The 15,831-nt window shown below is 37.6% G+C and overlaps 1 protein-coding gene across 4 annotated transcripts in view; it reads right to left on the reverse strand.

Moving 5' to 3' along the window:
• The window catches only part of Moe (moesin), a 62,440-nt gene that overhangs the window by 33,752 nt on the left and 12,857 nt on the right, over positions 1-15,831 (reverse strand). For all 4 annotated transcript variants that reach the window (XM_028182388.2, XM_089729998.1, XM_028182387.2 and 1 more), the window contains one exon: positions 9,100-9,279. In XM_028182388.2, the coding sequence (XP_028038189.1) occupies positions 9,100-9,279 (180 nt within the window). The remainder of the gene's footprint in view (positions 1-9,099; positions 9,280-15,831) is intronic.

Here is a 15,831-nt window from a genome sequence, read left to right on the forward strand (position 1 = left end):
ATTCAACATAGAGCTAGAAGTGTTTAAATCGGATAATTTAACAAAAGAGGCACAGACTATTACAGAGTACTATTTTGTGTTTAGTGTTTTGATTCTTTTGTGTTATTCTATCATCTATAAGAAAATAATTGTAAAATACTAAATACTTTTTATCATTATATAATTCCGCAGATGACCCGCTTCGACAAAAAAAAATAATGGTCACGTTAGTTATAATATAAGATATCAACGGAGACGTTAATTGAAATAAAGCTACTGACGGTCGAGTAATCATGGGTCTATTCATAACAACAACTGGAATAACCATCACTGAACAGACTATGGAAAATGTAAGGATCAGTTTTGATTTGGGCAATGAATATTTTAATGTATCCGTTTGCTATAAGATGATTACCATTGGCATAAGGATCTTATTGTTCAAAAAAAACCATTTGGCATTTATATTTTATCTAAATAGACACAGCTTACGTTTTGTATTGGATCGTTGACAGTTCGTTTGTACTGTTTGCAAAAAAAACGTGCCGTATATATCGCGTGAAAGGTAAGGAGGATGGCCGTGTATATAAGCCGATTTATTTATATTTACGTATAGTTTTTTACATACCATACAATATTAATATTTTGGTACTTCCGCTGAATTTGTAATTCGATTTTACCATATATATAGAACAAAAGCTCATTGAAAAACAAAACAAATTTTGAAAATATGGCTATAACATGTTCTTCTTCAAACGAGACTTGTAGAGAGTACTTAACGGTAGGCAGCAGCTTGGCTCTGCCCCTGGCATTGCTGAAGTCCAGACGTTTGCTCGTCCGCATAAAAGGGTAAAATCAAAATTTACACCAGAATATAAAATAACGGCTTCCGATTGTCTGACTCACGACAGATACTGTACAGTGGACCTCGGTCAGAAAGCTGCTACTAACGATATTTCAAATTTTATCGCAAGTTCGTCATTAAAGCATGATATGACAATTATATGAGTCATCAACTATATTTTTTATCATAACAACTAGAATCCCTTGTATCCTTCGCCCGATGAGACTACGACAAAAGGTCGAGCGCATAACGGCTATAATAATCCTTACCAGAGCACCACTATTTACAAGAGCGGTTCAACCCAGAAATTGCATAGCATCCGGTGAATTACTTTCGACTTTTGGCCGCCTTTCTGTTATCGCTACATACACAGTTGATATTGAAGTTTCCTTTTCTGTTTCAATTTAATTTAAAAAAAACTAACATGGTCGTATCCAAGTAAATTGACATTCCATGACATGCGATATCGATCGCCAAGTTGTTCTACTGGATTGCAAGTAACTTAGGCACTGGGGCAGGGTTTTATTACTGGACTCAGTATCGTTGTTAAAGATCTTACTTTTTTCTTTTTTTTTCAGCGTAACCTTAGCTAGTAGGTGAGCTCACGGGGCTCAAACCGGAGTGATGCTAATACTGACCATAGCAAGAGCAGTGTTTCGCAGCATCTACCACCGGATCGGAAACACGATCCACTGAGAAGATCCGGCGAGAAACTCAGTGGGCTGTGTCTATGGGGAGATCTTACAACGTTTGGGGTTTCAACGAAAATAGTTCGTCTCGTGTCGTATCTACAAGTATATAACTGAGGCCTTTAACACAAGAGATAATCCTAACGCTAGTCTGTTGTGTGAACGATTTAATTCAGCTATATGCACAGTATAGAAACATGAAAGAAAACCATGTAAAATCGCCCTCTTTAAAACCAGACGCTCGATAAAAAGCAAGGTCGTTCGTAAAACGCCTCGTTATATTTACTTCGCAGTGAAAACATCAATACGCATACGAATGTTGTTCAATGAGGAAGCGTCGGTAGAAAAGTGACGACCTTAGCTCGCGTACTGTCGTACTTTTTTGTGATTAATTGGAAACGATCACAGTGACAGCGAGTGAATGCGACAATATTAAAATTTATTTTTCGCCACCCCACCCACTACGTTGCACGCGGTTGATGCCTCGAATGAAACAATTTGTATCTGTGTTTAATGTTAACAAGATAATAGTAGGGAACATATTCTCGGCTCGCGTATCTCAGGTAAATTCTCAGTCCCCACAAAATAGCTTGAAGCACCATTCATGTTCCAATGCTCACGTTAAAAAGCCTGACAAAGGTACACAATATTCAACCGAGTTCAATCAATCACACACAAGTATAACAGAGGAAAATGTAATTGGAAAATCTATTTTATAAGCCACGTGAATTCAATTTGAATAGCAATGCTGATACGGAAAATGTGTGTAAACAATATTATTGAGTTCTCGATAGTGTTAGTACAAAGCGAAAGTTTATCGTGATTTTAATGTTTATAACTGTTACAAGTGCATGAGTGTAAGAGTGTAACAGAGTGAAAAACGAACGTGTACACCCCCGGAGTAATAAATAAAAACAAATGTTCACATTTAAACCAACCCTTAAATCATATTTTGTCATCGTACTAACTTTTGCCCGCGACTCCGTCCGCGTAGAATAATTAGTTTGGTATAACGCTAAATTTTACCCCCCACTTCATTTACGTAGAAAGTGAAAATAATTTTGAGCTATTTAAACCCCTATTTTGAAACATTCTTTATTGGTGCTCCACTTGTATTGGTCTTACCGTTATGTTATAGCCTTCTTCAATAAATGGGCTATCTAACACTGAAAGAATTTTTCAAATCGGACCAGTAGTTCCTGAGATTAGCGCGTTCAAATAAACAAACTCTTTAGCTTTTAAATATTATAAGTATCTTATCATCGTATAAGCTTTGGCTAAAATAAACGAAAAGTTTTATCCGCTGGTAATAGTTTTTACTCATTAGGTAGTCGATTAGACAAGGGACTCCTTAGACCCTTAGATTTAAAACAGACATTCGCGAAATCTGCTAGTTAAAATAAAATTTATTCCGGAGACAATGATGCCGTGGAGCTATACAGCTGTATCAACCCAGTATTTTTTTTTTATTCCGTAGATAAGACGATTTCGCGGTTTTCATTCGCTTATAAGACGTCTGACAATACCAGCACCCATCCAACCAATTTCTTTCGTCATAAAAAATGATTAAGATAACAAAATGACGCCTTTTGCAAAGATTTAATTGTTAGGTTTTCTTTTTGGTGGACTCATTCTGATTTTACGCATTCTGATCAACTATCAACACTATGACCACGAGCGCTACTTGTTCAGGTGCATTTAAATATGTATTACTCTAGCCTAAGATATAATTAGGTAGATGTTTACAAACAAATCTGTGGACACTTCAACGTACGATATGGTGTTATTAAACATTCGCAATATTTGTTTACGTTCAAGGCACGTGGACTATGTATATATTTTTTATAAGCCAAGGATACTTCACAATTCTGATTTAAAACATTTCCAAGGTTGGATATCCGCTTTTATTCCATTAATTTTTACATATTCCGACGGTCATGTCCCGCGCGAGGGTGATAGTAAACTTCACTTAATTATTGAGTTTAATTTCATGACGTTGACAAAATCGTGTCAATCCTAATTCCGGACTAAGCTTCTTTTTTATAATTGAAGTACTACTTGTGACCCGGAGGCCTTTTCAGTTTTACCAGGACCGGTGGGCGAGCAAGGCAGCAAGCAGGAAGGGTGGGATTTGCTAACAGCTACCCGAGCGCCTCCGAAGAAGACCTAACAACTCAAGAGTAGCTGCTTCGTGAATGAATCTACTACCGAATCGGAATCGCGACCCGCTGAGAAGATCCGGCGAGAAACTCAGCGGGCTGATGCATGGGTTAGGTTGCACGTCGAACTCTTTGCCGAGTTCGACGAGTACGGTTACCGGGATCCCTAAGCCTGCTCCTAGTGTTAGAGCTGAAGGTATCTACTAAGAAGGATTTAATGCAAGAGTTATTGGATCTGATGGATCCGTAAGGACGTGTAACCGGACTAAGCTGAATGACGTTAATAATATTGCTAGAATCGGTATAAGATAACGTGATTATCGCCGATTCGATAGTAAAAACGCGATACGGCAATACATCATCACTATATACACCTTATTATTACATGTGATGGCAATTGAAAGTAACAGACATAATAAAGATTATTTATACATGTACATCTATCTATCTATCTACTTCGAAAAGGCTTAATCAAATCAAAATATTAAAATAACCAAAAGGTTACGTATTAATACTTACTATATCAAAATAACATTTCTGCCCGCGCTGCATTAACGCTTTCCAAACATTTCATTATTCGTTACCGTGATTAGAAACTAGCTCAACCCTTCAACCTCCTTTGCTCCACGTCCTGTCCTTATTACACTGATGGAGATTATATCAATACGTGAACATATTGTTACGCCGGTAAGAGTAACGCCATCTATCGCCGAATAGTCGAAAAAATATCGAAGGCTCTAGTAGCACCTAGAACGCTCGAGAAGTACAACGCCATCTATTGTCAGATAGCGACAAAACCAAAACTAAAGGTGTGTGGAATATTCTCGATCATTCTAGGGATGTGGTATCGGCTACAAAAGCGTTGCAGAGATGGCACGCAGGCAGTCAGTAATCGGAATTACTCGAAGCGAAACAGCGAACGGATCACCTGAAGCGAATTGAGAGTTTAAAAGTGTTGAGTGTTTTAAGTGTTGAGTGAAAACAGTTTTTTAATTGAACTTCGGTGGAATTTTATTTATCCCGAACTCCAGCGCGTAACAATATTTTTAACCCCTAGCCTATTATTAGCGATTATATCAGTATTCTAACTTTTAAACATATCTCAATCTTAACATAGTCCACGAAGCCTTTGGTTTTCCCATTCTTATTTAGCACGCTTCTAGGGACACATCTTTCATTCTCCGTTCTAAAATATCGCCACCCAGGTGAATTATGACATCAAATCTACAATTACAAACATATTTCTTTATGATGATAAAACTTATTGAGCAACGTATCAAATAATCTGTCTCGAAAAATGAGAGATAAAAAGACCGAGCCGCTATCTGCGAATCGTAATCGAAAAACAATACGTTTTTATGTTCAAATTCGATTTTTTCTAATGCCAGTCTCTGTTATGTTATAATGATGGATAAATAATTTCCCTAAATAATTTTCTGGGTCCGCAAAGTGAACCTTTTAAAACTCACAATATGCTTTTACATTTATCTAAAAGTATTATACAGGTTTTTATTGGGAATAAGACCGCTTGAAGCCAAGCGGTTACTGTAACTGAAGATGCAAAGAGATGGAGATTGAGATTTAGATAATAATGATAACCAAGGTAAACATTATTTGTAGTTGGTTCCGGAGACTTTTGAGAGACAAGAACAGGATTTTTTCACAAATATGTTTGGTGATTGTGTTTCCCGAGCGCTATGACATGTCCTTCTTCAAACGAGGCTTGTGGAGAGTATTAAACGGTAGGCAGCGGCTTGGCTCAGCCCCTGGCATTGCTGACGTCCATGAGCGACGGTAACCACTCACCATCAGGTGGGCCGTATGCTCGTCTGCCTATACGGCAATTAAAAAAAAATATATACTGTCTCCGACAGAGAATCTAACCCTAGTGGTCTGCATGCCTTTTTTGCCTTTTACTGGTGGTAAAACGTCTTGTGAGTCCGCACGGGTAAGTACCTACCACCACCCTGCCTATTTCTGCCGTAAATCAGTAATGCGTTTCGGTTTAAAGGGTGGGGCAGCCGTTGTAACTATACTGAGACCTTATAACTTATATCACAAGGTAGATATGGCGGCATTTACATTGCAGATGTCTATGAGCTCATCCACCTACCTAAGCAATAAAAAAAAAGCGTAATCACTAGACCTTCAACATTCTGCCAGTAAAATGTAAGTACATATTTAATATTTTGAATCTGCAACCACTCGCACATAATTCTGCTGGGTCATAAAAACGATTACATATAAATTCATAAATACAATATTTTATAGCCTATGAAATTTTAACGTAGTAAAATACACTAATAAATTATTGAGTGATACCACATTACAGATAATCAGTTTAATCTTATCTAAGGATGTGTTTCATAGTTTTATTGATAAATGAAATCGATTAAAATTCCAATTCGTATTCCAAAGGTCACGGAAAATGAATGAGGGATGTGAAACTTGCGCATTTTTATCACCATTAAGACGCGAGAATCGAAATATGAAATTGAGTTCAAATTTAACATCGCAATTCCCGTTCAATAATTATTTATTAAAATTTCGATCCTCATCTAGAAACTTTCAGTTAAAGAATAAAAAAATTATATATATTTCAATAACTATTGTCGCTTATGTCCTTTCTGATTATGTATGATATGTTTAATTCCGTTTAATTTTAATTAAAATAAAAAAAAAACTGAACGTCCTCCACACATAAAGCATGTTAACGTGTCATTTTATTTCGTTTTGTGTCGTTTCTCCTTGCTTTAGCGGGTCAATGTCGTATTGAGGAAATTTACGAATTTATCGGTATTGTTTTCAATTCAGAACGGAACCCCGCATTTGTTCGCAGTATTTAAACCGATATAATTTAAAATTAAAAAGTTTTTACTTGAAACTGGCATAAAGTTAAAACTATTGCCATAAAGAAAAAAAAAAGAAAAATTAAAAAGTTAGTTTTTTCATTTTAGATTTTATTAGTGTTTACATTTATAAAATCTAATTAACATTTATAGTTAAATTTCAACATTTATAGTTGTGACCTAATAACGAGCCGGTGCCACTTTTGAGAAGCACGTGCCCTCCCTCCCTGCCTTTCGTGAGACCTTTTTTTTCTCCCTATATAATCGTTAGTAGGGCTATTCCAACCTCGCGCGAACGGGTAAGTGAGCTTACGGGCTCAACCTGAGAGAATTGCTAACACTAGCCCTAGCAAGAGCAGTGTTTCGCAGAATCCACTACCGGATCGAAATCGCGACCCACTGAGAAGATCCGGCGTGAAACTAAGTGGGCGTCAGAGACATGACGTAAAAGACTCAATAAAATTAAATAATAGCTGTTGTACTATCGAAAACAATGACATTAAAGCATACTTGTACAGCTGTTAGGGAAGCACTTGAACTTGTAAAATTGGCTTTATGTAAATACAGCCAGTGGCTTCGGGTTATAAGCGGGCTGCAGACAAAGGTTAGCTGCAATTTGGGTAGCGACATATCTATAACTTTGTATTCAGTTGTAAGCTTCACGAGGACAATTGAAGGCAGAAATTAGCCTGGTATTTTTTTTTGTTATTGCTTAGATTGGTGGACGAGCTCACAGCCCACCTGGTGTTAAGTGGTTACTGGAGCCCATAGACATCTACAACGTAAATTGGCCACCCATCTTGAGATACAAGTTCTAAGGTCTCCGTATAGTTACAACGGCTGCCCCGCCCTTCAAACCGAAACGCATTACTGCTTCACGGCAGAAATAGGCAGGGTGGTGGTACCCACCCGCGCGGACTCACAAGAGGTCCTACCACCAGTAGAGTTATTGACATAGATGAGTGTTAAGTATACTTATACTTATGGATGGATATATGGACTTCCATAAACACCACAATGTGAATTGCGCGTCACGTGATTTAGTAGTCCCACATGCATTGGAATAATGGTTATTTTCAAACAGCAATCAGTTTGAAATCAACAGATCCGTGACTATGGATTGTGACACCTTTCTAGCGATCGATCGAGATTTCGTTGTGTAAAACCTGTCGAAGTGTTGTGTACCCATTAGTTTGACAACGATAATATTACACCTAATCTATGTTTAATATATGTAAATAGAACGAATGCGAAATATCGAATCATACTCTCGAAGAAGAACAAGGTCGTTTCCACACAGCTTCAGAGAATTATTCTCTTTAATGCACACATCTACTCATGTTTATTATGCTAATCTAATATGATAGAACGTAGGTAGCTGCTTATGTTTGAGAAAAAAAAAGCTTTGTATAGTTTATTGACAAAACTCACTACGAAGACTATTTTCGAACACGAAACTATTTTATAAGATACCTAAGACTTAGTAAAAATCTATCGTTCAAGGCTAATCAGAGGGTTAACCATCGAATCAAAAAGAACCAATAAAATCTACGGATACAAATATAACAAAGTTTATGTCCAAATAAAGTTAATGTCTAATTAACTGTCGGGCAGTATGTTATGTTTGACATTCGTTTATATTAATGTTTAAACTACGCTATTTTTCCTACACATCTTTGGTAGACTAATTTTCAAAATATTATAGGTTATTTAATGGTTTGATTTAAATTAAAGCTTCATTAAAAACAAAAATGCTTCAAAAATATATTTAATTAAATATGTTATTGAAGAATATCGAAATCTTAACTGTAATTGAATCTTTGAGCGCTCCTTAAAGAGCGACAATCCTTGCGTGACTTATTTCTCGTATTTTTCACTATATGTTCATAGTATTTCAACATGAATGAGCCCGCTGAGTTTCTCGCGGGATCTTCTCAGTGGATCGCGTTTCCGATCCGGTGGTAGATTCTGCCAAGCACTGCTCTTGCTAGGGCCAGTGTTAGCATCACTCCAATTTGAGCTCCGTGAGCTCACCTACTAGTTAAGGTTATGCTGAAATAGCCTCTCAATGCTATCTATCAGCTTAGGTAGGAAAAAAAATGTGTGTGTGCACAAGTCACACTCGGTAGAAGTGAAACTTATAAGAAATAAAAATAATCGCAAAGGTCAACCACTCCGTAGGGCAATGGGGGAGCCGCCTGCATAATCACGGTAACCCTACACCAGGTAAGTGTGATTTAGCAAGAGAACGTCCATCAACTGTGTAACATTTCGTCACCGCCATTCATGAATTGTTGAATTTACGTGCAGCCACATGTATAACAAACTAAATAGAAATAAAAGTATCTGAGGGTGCTCCGAGAGCCACGACAGCGTGCACGGACGTCAAAATCACACTGAACAAGTTGGGGACGCGAGGCCGTGTGGAGCGCTTCGCGATTTGTCGGCGCAGCTCGGAGCCGCTTCGGCAAGCCAATCGCGGCACACTTATTTTCGTTTCATTTCATTTCATAGAGTTTGAAATCACACCCAACGGTTCTAAAGAAGTTTCACTTCAAAAAAAAACATAAATCAGCACTAACCTTCTTATACAACTTGATCCAAGTGAGGTCGCCCTTGGAGTCGGTGTACTGAAGACCGAAGAACCACACCTCGCGGAGGCCGATCGTCTTCACAACTTGATCGAAGAGTTGCTTCCCGGTGGTCGTCTGCTGGATCGCGAACTCGAGTTCCGCGTCCATCGTCGTCACGCGGACGTTCATCTGTTAGATTGAAAGATATTTAGAAAATTTTAGAATATACTAGCGGTACCGCACTAGTCGAAATTCGACTATAATTGAAATTATAAGTTTAAACATTATTAAGGTTCTATTGTGAAAGACTAATAATAGACTTCTTTATTCACAGATTTCGCTAAGACTGCACTATAGACTATATTAGAGATAGACTATATTATTATATATGTGTGTGCGTCAAATACATGGTAGTGTGTGTAATGATTATTTATTGGTTTAATGTATTATTAATGCATAATTTAAAAAACATATAAAAATTCTCCACTCCCCTATATTCTCTATAAGTGTGGGAAATTTCATACTCCTCCGTCGGCGAAATGTTCATAAAAAGGGGTACAAAGCTCACCAATCCAGAAATCGCTTTAGAGTGTTATAAGTACATATTCTATGAGAGATTAGACGTCTGGCTGAGAATAGAAGACGCCCTGCAAAAATCTAAATAGCATAACCAATATTTCGAAAAATTCCCACCAATATTTATAAAAGTTCTCTACAATATTAGGACCATCGGTATACCGAACAACGACGAGGGCTTCATGAACGAAACACTAACACGTGGTTTTTGCAGGGTCCCTTCTATTCGGCGATGATTTAAGTACATTTTGCTATAACGAATCTACATAACATTTTAAATAGCTTATGCCTTAGCTCTAACCGAGACGTTATCATTAAAAATGTAAACACATTGTGCTAGCAGGTACCCAACTAAAAGCAATCGTGATCACACCCATTTAGGGTTTTTGATTAACTTAGATACGAAGTCTATATGTACTATATACATTGCAGTTGCATTGCGAGCCCACACGGATGGGTACGGCCGTCCTTTCTATGCCGCAAATCAGTCACGTGTCCCAAATAAAATTTGTTGATCATATTCCCACATGATCGGTCACCTTGTAACGCGAACTTTTTTTTTTTACTGGTGGCTTCCGGAGACCTCTCCAGTTTCACCAGGACAGGTGGACGAACAAAGGGTCAGCCAGGAGGGGTGGGATTTGCTAACAGCTGCCCGAGCGCCTCCGAAGGAGACCTAACAGCTCAAGGGCAGCTGCTTCGCGAATGAATCTAGTACCGGATCGGAATCGCCACTCGCTGAGAAGATCCAGCGAGAAACTCAGAGGTTTTCTACTGGTAGGACCTCTTGTGAGTCCGCAGGGGTAGGTACCACCACCCTGCCTATTTCTGCCGTGAAGCAGTAATGCGTTTCGAGTTGAAGGGCGGGGCAGCCGTTGTAACTATACTTGAGACCTTAGAACTTTATATCTCAAGGTGGGTGGCGCATTTACGTTGTAGATAGCTATGGGCTCCAGTAACCACTTAACACCAGGTGGGCTGTGAGCTCGTCCACCCATCTAAGCAATAAAAAAGGGCAGATGTTTAGGTTACGTCGATTAGAGTACGACGTTCGCACGTCGAACTCTTTGCCGAGTTCGACGAGTACGGTTACCGGGGTCCCTAAGCCTGCTCCTAGTGTTAAGAGTAACGCAAGCTGGATCTCAATTCGCTAATGAATACCGTTTCTAAATGTAAATTTCATAATAATAAACCCGCTCGCTCGACTGTCAGCGAAAGTTAATTAAAAATAGAGATTCAAACTTCTAAGCATACCAACTCAATGTAAATATTACAAGAATTTTAAAATCTCATTCATAATTATTCTCTGAAATTACGATCGACATTTTTACGTTTTTAGCAAGAAAAATTAACTGTGTTTGCAACGTTCATAAAGTTGATTTTTCTTTGAAACGACTTTCAAACAAGCGGCTATGTAGTTCTAATAATTACGAATTTGTTACGCAATTTACAAAGTCTGTACAGCTTCAAAATACGTGCAACTGTGTATACAACGTCTTCTTTAAAATAATACCATTATAATGTTAATATTATTATCACAAAAAATATTACATAGATACTAATTACATACAAACCTTATTTCCAAAATTGTTATAAATATCATATTCAGTAAAAAAAATAATTAATAATAGATTTTAATCAGAAAGCGTTTCATTAATTATTTGTCTAAAATTTCAAAAGAGAAAGAAGTCGATTAAAGAATGCATTATAATTACTGAAGCCGTAAAAATATTTATATTGTTATGATGAAAAAAAGAGCCTCGCGATAATCATTATCTTTTATTTAACGTGTCGTGGGACATCGGATAGGAACGAAGATTCTTATTATAAAAATATTAATTTTAAGTTCTATTCGAGGTATAAAGAAAATAATTATTCGGGTATACATTTTTTATTATGATTTTTTTTATTGATAAAAAGAAACTACTTTACAAAGTTATCAACATTATTTTATTCACAATGATTTTAAAAAAAATGTTATTTTCGTACCAGTGTGTGCATTACTAATAAAAATCTTACGTAACGTACGTTTTCCCGGTTAGGGTACCCCTCCGCATCGTCCCATAAGGAGCTTCGTTCCAAAAAACAAAAAAAACTATTTGTGCAGTATACTTTTTTTACATTTATGTTTACTCGTAAAATAATTCTCCTTCGGGATCCCCGAGATATTGTTATGATTGAACCAATTCGCATGTTACAGTGCCCTTGCGTTCGACCGCAGAACACAACACAGTATGACCTCGTGCGTCTAATCTAACACGACATAGAAAACTCACATGAGTCATGTGACACGACATTATATCGTTTGGGTGCCGTGGAAAATCGAACATTTACTTTATATTGCAATCGATTAAAAACCGTCTTACGATAAACCCATTTGAAGGTGTATGTAAAAAATCATACAACAAATCCGTAGGTCTTTTCATTTTTAAGCATACACTGTAAAACAGTTTTCACTATTAAGTCGTGCTCATTATCATGACAATTAAAATAACTGTTGCGAGCTTCAATATGATTATCTCCAAATTACTTTACAGTACGCGTTGCAATTTTTTTTTCCTACCTATTCGAGTAACCTCGAGGGGTTATTCTAGATTCGCCGAGCTTGTAGGTGAGCTCACGGGGCTCAAATTTGACGTTGTTGCTAACACGAACCCTAACAAGAACCGTGCTTCGCAGAATCTACCACCGGATCAGAAACGCGACCCACTGAGAAGATCCGGCGAGAAACTCAGTGGGTTGTGTCTGTGGGTTAATTAACTCGTGGAGCCCTTCGTGGGAAGCGTCGGGTTCGACGAGAACGACGACCGGTGGCAATGCACCGTGCACCACTTAAACTACCACTTCTATAAAGCGGCACGACACGAGAACCCTCATCGTGGCCGCCGGTAACTACATTCCCGATCCTGCGGAAAGAATGGAAAGCAGTCGACGTCGCCTAAAACACGTCATCTCGGATCCTCCCGATCCACTCACGGTGCTTCTAGGTACTTCAAGCACCGGTCACCGTTCTCGTCGAACCCGTCGCTTGCGACGAAGGGCTCGACGAGTAAATTAACTCTCAGACACAGCCCACTGAGTTTCTCGCCGGATCTTCTCAGTGGGTCCCGTTTCCGATCCGGTGGTAGATTCTGCGAAGCACGGCTCTTGCTAGGGTTCGTGTTAGCACGTAATAAGGCTAATAAGGAATATGAATGACATTAAATTTGTAAGCTATTTTAAAAGTCAAATAATTTACGCAATAAAATAAAATAACACGATGTATAAGCGACAGTATTACAAAAATAGTATGAAGCAAATGTACATCGTTCTATAAATAAACAGTGGTCTTTATTGAGACGATGCCAAGCGGACGTGATCTTCCGGACTGTGTGTCACTCGGTTCCGAGTAGGTACTGATATTATAAAATATAATTTTAACCTTTTCATGGTAATTCTATAGGCAGCATTTATAAGCCTTAGCCTTGAGAACGATAATATAATCGCAGATTCATTTTATAGTTCCAATTTATGTCGAAGCGGAAAATAGGAAAAGGAGTAACAGAGCTCGTAAAATTAATATTCTTTTAGGGAAAGCAAAATAACACAAGATGTGTCAAAAATGACAGGACCTAAACATAAATAGTTTAAAAATTCAAATTGCGTGAAAAAAAACTATTGTTACAACAAGTAGTATTTTTAATCTTCTACTATTAGTTAACGAGGCACGAATTTACCTTGCTCATGCTCATGGATACAAGCCTTTATCACGAAAATAGACTAGACTAGATCATGTAATTTGGTTTCCGAAACTCATAGGAACATTATACAATACAACCGCTCAGCTTGACATATGATTAACGACTTAAAATATTATAAGTCAGAATTCTCTTTGAATTAACATAAACACGGTTTCAATTCAATGGTACATCCAAGCTAGTACTTAGTTGCGTATTCCTAATGAAATATACATATTTGGCAAAGTTATAAAAGCAAAACTTCATTTTAGAGTCACGACAACAGTTTCCTTACTTCGTTAGAACTGCAATTATGCCTAACTCCATAACAATGGTAGAACGATATAATCGGATTCTAACAATAGACTGTATGCATTTATTTATTGAAAGAACGAGGTCGTAGGATTACGAGCCCCCATCATTTAGATTAGATTGCCCGCATTACTACTTATGTAGCACTTAATTTCAATGGTAATTGAGTAAATTATATAAGATGCTTCAACAGCTGAACCTTTCGGAACAAAGTAATTTAAGGCACACTTTTAAGGTCAAAGGGTTTAATCTCTCTGGCCATTTATCTGAGGATACGAGCACGCGTAGACGCGTGGGTCCTAGAGGACCATCTCAAAATACTTCTAATATTTCCACACCGATTACGCGCCTATACATTTTATTTTACTAGACATGTAACTCATAGGAACTCAACTAAAACCTACAGTAGTCATCTCGTAGTGAATATCGTCACCTACCTTGAGATATCAGATCGAAGTCTTAATTTTATTACGGCTATGTGACTGTTGAAATAGTTATTTGGATTTTTTTCGCTTTTTTCGTACCCTCCGCTGATTTCGGTACATTGACTGTTCCAATACTGGTTTAAAAGGGAGTGCTGGTTTATACTTAATCAGATTAACGAACAAGTGTATTCGGACCTAACAGAAACTGAGAAAAATTGCATCAATCCAGTGTGATCAAAGGACAATAAAGATGCAAACGAAAAACAAAAGAAGGCTATGAATTAGCAATAACTTTTTCCGTACATTGTATGAAAGTTTCAATAAGGATAGGTATGGTGCACTGACTGACTGACTGAATGAAAAGTAATAGCTGGTTGGAATGGTATCTCGAGCCTAAGGCACACTAAATAATTCTTATATACTGACCATAGAGAAACGGCCAAGAGACTTTCTAAGAGACCGGTCAGCTATCTGCCGGGAGCGCTTACGGGACGTTTCGGTACGAGAGAGATTTCATGAACAAAGATTCTGCCTGACCCTAGCGAGCACTGCTGATCGATGAGCCCAGTCTTTAGAGCCTCATCTTCTTTAGAATCGCCAAATCTTCCAAATTAAAAAGCTATTATTTCTAAACTCAGGTTAACATTTTTATGTAAAGCGGCTTGTTTCTTCCTCGGCCCAAATAAAGAGTAAAAATACTGTCTCAAGAATTTCAGCGAGAAACTACTAAATGTACGTATTGAAGTCGAAAATGACAAAAAAAAGTTCATTTCACGGTTCGCTTGTGAAATTGTAACGACGATCGGTGAATCAGGCTCCTTGATGTTGCTTTATGCAACGAGATCTAGAATTTTTTAGACTAGGTTTTCTATTGAAACTCGACTGACGTCAAAAGCCAACTTTCAGGTAAACTGTGAATAGATCATTCGTACCACGTAGCGGTAATGTAATCAAACTGTTGATAACTATTATGGAATTGAACCTCATTTGTAAAAGGATAGTAATAATAAAATACTTAGACTTAGAGGGGCAATTCCAATTGGATGTTATACACGAAATTGGACTGTCTGGAAAGGTTCTATGGATTCGTGTGCAGTAGCACTGAAGTTAATTTCTTCGTAAGAATATAACAAGGGTTCCGTTTTGTTTGCAAGACATTTGTTTGGAGTCTTATACTTGGCCACAATCTAGAGTGTAAATCTAAACTGTGATAAGAAGTCGCTAGTCGCGTCTATAGTAACGTTATCGCTTAACAAACTGCGGATGTTTGTACTCTTATAAAGTAAATTGCTTTGCGCGTATCTACTATGAATTGGTTAAAAATTCAGCCTTAATCCCGATGTATGCAGTTGCGGACAAAATATCTAATGATCCTTTTTGTTTAAATGATTGGCCAACTGATCTGATATTAAGTGGTTATCGGACTCCATAGACATCAATAACGTAAAGTTTCACTCGTTTAAATCTCAGTTTTTATAGGACAACGGCAGGCGCGCCGAAAATTGAAACACATTAATACTTCACTGGCAAGGTGTATAGGAATAGGTGTTCTGCTTGATAAGCTGTTGCCAAGCAAAGGACATGCACAATGCATAGACACCTTAAGCCATAGGTACAGTATTATAGTATGCAATAGAAAATGTGCAGTTAATCTGATGAAAAGTGGTCACTGCTGCCCATGGACACCGTTAGTAAAAAAAAGTATTAAATTG

Source organism: Bombyx mandarina, chromosome 09 (genome assembly GCF_030267445.1).
Source record: "Bombyx mandarina strain Sakado chromosome 09, ASM3026744v2".
NCBI classification, from domain to species: Eukaryota; Metazoa; Arthropoda; class Insecta; order Lepidoptera; family Bombycidae; genus Bombyx; species Bombyx mandarina.